Source organism: Ziziphus jujuba, chromosome 3 (assembly GCF_031755915.1).
Source record: "Ziziphus jujuba cultivar Dongzao chromosome 3, ASM3175591v1".
Lineage (NCBI taxonomy): Eukaryota > Viridiplantae > Streptophyta > Magnoliopsida > Rosales > Rhamnaceae > Ziziphus > Ziziphus jujuba.
This window is the reverse complement of record NC_083381.1, coordinates 8,848,488-8,857,131: the sequence shown is the minus strand read 5'-3', so window position 1 is coordinate 8,857,131 and position 8,644 is coordinate 8,848,488. Positions and strand designations below refer to the sequence as shown.

The 8,644-nt window shown below is 27.8% G+C and overlaps 1 protein-coding gene across 1 annotated transcript; it reads right to left on the bottom strand.

Annotated features, from left to right (window-relative positions):
* Positions 1-210: 210 nt before the first annotated feature.
* LOC107406367 (uncharacterized) lies at positions 211-5,116 on the bottom strand. Its single transcript, XM_048478238.2, has 5 exons — positions 4,939-5,116; positions 3,030-3,241; positions 2,059-2,340; positions 1,748-1,870; positions 211-336 (listed from the first exon to the last, which is right to left on the bottom strand). The coding sequence occupies exons 1-5, from the start codon at positions 5,069-5,071 to the stop codon at positions 277-279; spliced, it is 810 nt and encodes a 269-aa protein (XP_048334195.2). The 5' UTR covers positions 5,072-5,116; the 3' UTR covers positions 211-276.
* Between the last annotated feature and the right edge of the window lie 3,528 nt (positions 5,117-8,644).

The window sequence follows — 8,644 nt, the reverse complement described above, 5'->3', positions numbered from 1 at the left end:
AGCAAATAAAATAAACTAGGAAATTAAACACTCCAACATGATGAAAGAAAATTGTAGGATACGTAATTCAATAATTCCTCTTTTTCTTTTTCTTTTTTTTTTTCATGGAAATCAATTGAATAATTCCTTAAATGGATACAATTGATTTTTGAAGTTTCCATCTTGGCTAACCCAACATATGGTTTTATGTGTTAGAAATCTCCTACTTACCACTCTAGGTGTAACGCTTCTCTTCTTCATGATAAATGTTGAAACCTAAAATCTCCTTTATCTCCATTAAAGAAGGCATTTCTTCATGAGGAGGGATACGACCATCTCTATATCAATAAGTGAATTCTGAAACAAGGTTGTTTAAAATCTCAAATTGTTAAAATTGAAGTTCACATACTTATATATACAAACATACACACATGCATAGATTCCTAAATGTTGTTCCATCATATATTGAGCATCGGGTAAAAACAAATTGGATATCTAGTGCTGATTGCATATAATTTAGATGAAATATCTTACAAATTTTATGTAAACAGGCATCATTGCCAAGTCCAATATGACCAAAAGAGTCTTGATCAAGTTAGTACATACATAACTTCGCTCATATACGTTCTTGAGATGGATAAGCAAGAATGACATTGGATCAAATAAAACATGAAGGATTTAGAATAGTTGGATTAAAAAAACTTAAATATATTCTACAACGTATATTAAGTGTGTGTGTGTGTATATATATATATATATGTATATAAATTATCCAGTTAAGATATTCTAATTTTACAATGTAAATAAATTAGGATGAAGTACAAATGAATAATTTATCCTGATTGATTTACACTATATCGTGGTTTTATAAAGTTAAGATGTTTTAACAAGATTAAGATTGCATATATATATATAGACATTAGGATGTCCTAACTTTGTAAAGCTAAGATCTAATGTAAAACTAAACTAATATTAGTCAATGGGGTAGATTGATCATTTAGACTGCAAAAACAAACTAAATTAAATCAGACAGCAAAAGCAAGCAGCTTCAAGGATATGTCAGTATGAGTACCAGACCATCCTCACTATTAGTAATTGTGTTTATATTTTGCTTAATGATACCAGCTAGTTTTAGTTAGAATTTGCTAGATATTTTAATCAACTGTAAATTTAAAGAAAAAAAAAGTAACAAATTAATAGTGATTTTCATTTTCAATTTGGTGTTTATATTATTGTTTTCCTTTCAAATTTATATTCATTTGAAATGCCTAACAAATTTTAATTATTCAATATTAACAAAGATTTGAAATAAGCAAATTGCACAGAATCAAGTAGAATAAACCAAAAACAAACGCATTATTAAAACTTTCATTTTTGTACCAAATAGCTAGTCAACTAATAGCATATATCATCACCAATATGTCGTAACAGCTCAAGTAAAAAATGAACAGCCACAAACCAAAATAAAATTTGCAACAAGGAGAAATAATATAAGCTTTAAATTTTTTATCGCACTGCGATTTTCTAATATATATTGAAAAGAAAGAAAAAGAGGTGATATTTCCATATATAATTTTGCAATGGCATAATTACAATAATGATTTTTAATTACATTTTCAATTAGCCATAGTCCATTTTCTTCAAGATCTGCTTGGAAGAACAGAAGAACATCATCATTGTACTTTAAACCGTTTTTAAGTCCAAGTTGCTTTTTTATGCACTTCCATAAAAATTTAAAAGAAAAATAAGATTTGGTTAAATATATTACCTGCATTGCTTGAATAGATACACCAAGTAAAGAAATTGGATACATCACAAGTTTATATCCAATTGCCTCAAGTTCATGAGGCTGAAAAAAAGATGATTTGCCCCTTCCTCCAAACATAGTGACCTAAAAGAACCAATGACGTTTATTAATCACTATAATATGTGGAACTTACTTGAGCATGAATAGCTAGTTTCAATCAAATTAGTATAATATATAGAAAAGAACCAAGACATGCTTAAGGTTAGCAATTAGCAAATGGATACAAAATGATAATCCAACACCTATTTGCATAGAGGAAATTTAAAACGTACCACTTTTGGAACTTGAAGGCAGATTTTGCAGAAGGCCTCCATCTCTTCTCTTGAAGCTAGTGAATTATTAAAAAGAATGTCAGCTCCAGCATCAGCAAAGGCCCTTAACCTCCAAAGAGATTCATCCAAAGAAACTGTTTGACGAGAATCAGTTCGTGCAACTATAACAATGTCAGAGCCACTCTCATTGCGAGCATCAACAGCTGCTTTGATTCGCATCACTGCCTCTTCTCTAGAAACCACTTTCATGCCTTGCGCATCACCTGATTTTTTTGGAAATGCCTTGTGATGGAAGTTTCGTAAGCAAGACACACCCATAGCAAGGAAAGAAGATTGTTAATTTGGACAATGAGAACAAAATTGAATGGTACATTAGAAATCAAAAGGTTTTCCACCAATTCTCCTCAACTATACCCAATAATGCAAAATGCCTCATCAACTATGAAATTAGCAATCTCTTTGTGACAATCCCATTGGCAACGACTACTAATGAGTTTTAGATTTTGGATTTGAGGTACGATGATAAAATCTCCTCCCCAATTTTAATATATATACGGTTTTGATATGGTAAAAAATTTAGAAAAAAAAATTGTAAGAAATAACATTCACAGCCATCAGATTTATATGATTAACATCATATATATATATATATATCATTCGTGTATATTTATGTTCTCTGTATATATGTGTGTGTATATATATATATATATCAAATTAGCAGCATTGCCCTCGGACTCTCTAAGCACTACTACGTTATAACAACTTTATAAGTTTTTCTTTTCTATTCTTTTCTTCTTCTTCTTCTTTTTTTTTTTTTTTTTTTTTTTTTAATTTTTTCCGATCATATATAACGTTGAATCTCATAATTCACAGAGCAATTCGCATGCAAAATTGGATATAGTTCGAGACATTGGAACAAAAAAAAATCTTAAACCAAACAAAAGATATAGATATTTTAATTATATATCAACCTGATCTTCAAGAATAATCCCTGCAAAACCAGCTCTTATGAATCCCATAACGGTTCTCTTTACATTCATTGCATTCCCATATCCATTATCACCATCTCCGATAACTGGTATTAACACAGCTTGGGTGATTTGTTGCCCCTGATCTACCATTTCTCCATAAGATATATAACCTGTATCTGGCAAACCTAGTCTAGTTCCTGATATTGCAAACCCTAAGGGAAATACAATGATACAACATTAGTTTACTAATTTTTTCCTACACTTTCAAACACTCAGCATTATTAAGAAAGATTTGGAAAAAAATATATAGCAAAAACAACATCATCTTACTGACATATTTTAGGGTACTTATTCATAATAATAATGATAGTAAAACATTTTCTTTTAGATGCAAATTATGATGTTAAAACTTCAGGTCATTTGATAAATGTGCAAAGATATATATATTTATTTAAGTTTTTTTTTTTTTTTTTGGTGTCTTGATTAATTAAATATTTTACTTTATCTTTGTAGAATTTGACTTATTCTTCAAATATGTAACTTGGACTTCTTGTGTAGTTTTGACCTTAACTGCATTTCATATATAGTTTGTTGTCACATGCATGATCGTCCTTTTGAATCTTTGTTTGCTATATTCCTGATCCATTTCTAAATGTTTCTTTAGCAAAGATATTTTTGTTCTTTTTTGGGAAAAAAAAAAACTATGGAGTAATTTCACTGAAATTATGCAATGATATAAATGGGATTTAGTGCATGTTAATATCCTATAGTTTGGAGAAGTTACACTTAAGTACCTTCTAATTAAGAGAAATTGCATTTCAGCCTCAAATTTAAAACGTTCTAATTTAAATTACTAGGTTTCAATTTGCTACATTTTGGTCCAATTAGGTTTTTGGCTAGCAGCAGTTAACAGTTTGAAGTTTGAAGGTATTAAAATGCATTTAAAAAAAATTAGTGAGTTTAAATTGCAACAAATTAAAATAAAAGAGCCTAAATTGAAACAAACTGTATTTTAATATTAATTAAATATGACGAACTATTAATCATCATTAACCAAAAAATCGGACTAGATTAAAATGTAATAAATTGAAACTTGGGTCTAAATTGAAATGCTTTACATTTGAAAACTAAAAGTGCAACTTTCCCAAATTAAAAGGTACTAGTGTAATTAACTCATTTAATATAAAGTTTGGCTTAAATTCAATTGTATTCTACTGGTTTGAATATTGTTTTGTCTCTCTTCAATAGAATTATGATTTTAGTACTTTCCTAGAATAGTTAATAAGTAAATAATAATGAAAATAATAATTCTGAAGTATTTATAAACATGATATATTTATCACTGAAAAAAACTATAAAGAAAATGATATTCAAGAATTCAACCCCAGATAAAGAAAAAAATACTAATGATTTGTTTTAGCAGAAGAAATTATTAGTTAATGGTTAATATAACTAAAATATATAAACGAAAAAAATCAAGCCTTTGTTTGGCTTTAGATTACAATATATATATATATATATATATTGTTTTAGCTTTTAAATTAAAAAAAATTCAACGAGAGAAAACTGTTTTACAGTTAGATAAGCAAACGAGGTTCAAATCATTTTTTTTCTTTCTTTCTTCATTTTTTTTTTGAATATTACAAATTATCTTAAATTTTTTATTCCCATAACTCGAATCCATATTTTCATAACATAGATAAAGGTATTTAACTACCATAACTATATTCTTCATTATTTTTTCCTTCTTCTTTTTGTTCTATTTTTTGTTATTTTTGGAGGTTCAAAAATTTTATAAACCAATTTCTGGTTGGGAAAACATAATATATGTTACAGATTCCTTATATGTTGCAATAAATCCACTTCAACAAAACAAAATACAAAAGGACATATATGAATAAGCACACACCGCTGGCAAAACAGTACTTAAACCCAGCTCTCTCTGCCAACTTAGCACTGAGAGCATCGAAACATCCGGGACCCTGATATATCCCCGGTGAGTTGAGAATCCTACGAAGCTCCTTAGCCGGCGACTCCGCCATACAACCTTTTTTCTCCGATAACGACGACGACGATGATGATTAGTGTTTGGCTTGCGTGAAAGTGATATGAAAAAAAAAAAAAAAAGAAGACCAAATACAAAGATTTGGAAGCCGAGAAAGTGATGGAATTGTGGACAGAATTAAACAAATTTGGTCTATACCGAGCACTTTTAAAAGCTGATATGGAATTTATGAAGTGGCTGTATTTAAGAATTCACATTTTTATATAAATTTTTTAATTTTAAAAAATCAAAACTAATTTAAATGCATCACAACAAATAACCACACTTTTCAAGAATACACAAGTGCTTAATAATGATATACTGAAGCGCATGGACCTTCGCATGCCGAAAAGTATTGAAAGTTTGAGAAAATGCACATGACAAGGTGATATAAAAAGAAAATGTTTGCATACTGATTATTATAATTCATTATTATTATTATTATTATTGGGAGTTTTGAAAGAATCACCAATTAATTTGAAAATACAAATAAATAATAAAATCCAAAATTCCATTTACCAGAAAGAAGATGCTGATAAGGTGCTAGCAGTTCGAGGAAAGAGAATCTCAACTTTCTTCGGAAATCAAATTAATTCATGCAAAACACATGTAGGTTTTAATAATGATCATACAAACTATATATAATATTTTCGAATCTCATCTCCCAATTATGATCTAAGTTTATTAAAACACTACCCTACCCCCTTCCCAACCACCAATGATATATATATTTATATATATGTGTGTATATATTTTAAAAAGTGAAAAAATAAATAATAATAATAATAATAATAATAATAATATCGAAAGAATAAGTCTAAAAGATTGATTAGGATAAAAAAAAAAAAATCTTACTTTTATTTTTATTTTTGTTTTGGCATTAACAGGGCGGAATGTATCCGAATCAGTTTATTCACACCTCGACTAATCCCTTACCATGCCCTACAATTTCCTTAGAGATAATTAATTGCAAAGTCATTCTTTTCTCGAATAATAACTTCTTCTTTTTTCCCTAATTGGTCTACCAAATAAAGTAAATAAATAAAACCTGAGTCATTTCTATATCCCATATTAGTTAATTGTCATATACAAGAACAATTTCCTTAAAATAAATACAGCATTCACTTTTAGATTTAGAATATTATCCATACTGAAGCTTTACTTAATTCAATGGTTATTTCTTCGATGATTATTTTCATTACCTTTTATTTAATGGCATACTAAACTTCAAGATTCAGTGTCATTTTCTAGCAAACAATTTCTTTTCTGAAGAACGTTTTCTGCTTATCAATTACAAATCCATCATTAAAAAAATGTTAGTTACCTTGTGATAAATTATGAAATGAAAGACATGGCTTTTCTGTTTCCACATAATACTTGTGATACATAATGATTAATTCAGCAGAGCAAATTTAAGCAATTAGTTGAAACATTGCAATCTCATTTTATTGCCACCCAAGTATGTCTAATTTTGTATAAGTTTAAAAAAAAAAAAAAAACTATCTTATTTCCATGCTTTAACATCTTATTTCACACCCTTCTCTTTAGTAGCTGTTTAAATCCTTCTCTTTATATCTTTATATTAAGTGACAAATCAATCATTCAGAACAGGTAGTAATATATATATATATATATATATATATATATATATATAAGGTAAATGAAGAATCAATCACTCAAGACATTTAATGACAAGAACAGGTAGTAATATATATATATATATATATATATAAGGTAAATGAAGAATCAATCACTCAAGACATTTAATGACAAGACCACTCCCGGGGTTGTCGTTAGACATCCAAGATGATCCCATCTAGGGAAACCCTACTAAATGAGTTTAGTGGGACTTTTTCGTAAAATAGATATAATTCAATAGCATAAAAGAGAAAAATAAACATTTTTAATATAAAATTTGAAATCATAGTTATATCTATCAAGGGTTCCAACTTAAGAAAAAGAAAAATAAAAATTAATCTATTAGAACATAGTAAAAAGAAGTAAATGAGTCCAAATATAAATAAAATAAAATACATAGTAGTCTCATAGGAAGTAGAAAAAAGGCATTACATTCGTAGTAGAAATGCAATGAAGACGAAGATGCGATAACGACGAAATGTATGAGGATGATGATGAAATGGTATTCAGATGTAGTATGCATAAACTGTCAATCAAGGCCTAAGGAAATAATTTAAAAATAAAAAACTATAAGACGAGCTCAATGAGTAAATAAGTACGATATTATGAAAATAAATATTATTTTTTTTAAATAATTTCTTTCAAGACCTCACTTTCACTTTTTGATAGTTTTCTAATTTTGACAAACCATTTTCACAAAACTTATAATTATCTCCAACATAATAATTTCATAAATTAAAAGATGAAGAAGTTAAAATTAGATAATATCCACCAACTTACAATAAAAATAATCTTTTTGTGAGTTATCATTTACAAATATCAGTAATAAAGAATATAAATAATCATATACTGTAACCATACTGTAACAACAATAACCTTATTATCATATGCATTACCATAACCTATCGCACGAACACACTAGCATTTTAGTTTGTTGTTGATTACGAGAGGAGGGAAAAACTGTTAATGCGACCATCATCATTCCAGAGATGTCATAGACGGGGACTTCCTATCCAATCTTAAGAATTACATGGTCAAGTAGGGGATGGTCAAATAAGCATGTGTAACTATAATCCAACAAATTTATATCCGTGGTACAATATGATACACAATAATCTACAATCTAGTATCTAACTCATGACCCAGTATATTTATATAACTATTTATATAATACCCATAATCATCGTGTTAATATATCCCCATATATACCAACATAAACATGTGTATATATATATATATCTATATATATTTATATAAACATAAACCAGAATTTATTTATGTCAAGCTATTTCTTTTTATATATCATAATATGATAAATTAAATAATTATTTCATAGCATGTGATAAAGCATATAATTGAAATAATTTCAGAAATAATAATAATAAGATAGTTAATATATCACATATAATCAAACACATATTCCCAAAACTATTTTAGAAAATAAAGTTCACTAAATTAGTTTTTGTCACCGTATCAATTCAAATCAGTCTCTAAATAAAATATTCCTTATGCTTCAAAAATTAAACTAAAGATATTGAATATACCAATGTCCCAAAATAATTTTAACAACTCTAAAATTTCTAAAATCAGATATTGAGCAGTCTAATTATATTGTGAACCCTAAATACGTGATATTCAAAATTGGGATTTTTCACATGTAGACCAATTTGTTGAAACTAAACTTTTCATTAGGTCCCATTAATGTGTAATTATACTAATCCAAGTTCAATTTTGTCCAGTTTGTCCAATTATATCCAAATACAATCCAAATTTGTTTGGTATGTAAACTAATTGACCTAACAATAGAAAAATTATTAAATGTTATCCCAAATTTATAAATTTTATATCAAAAGAAAGCCCAAGAGATGAGGAAAATGATGGTGTAGTTACTTTTGTCCAAAAACCTCACCGATAGTTGGGAAATCTCCTCCAA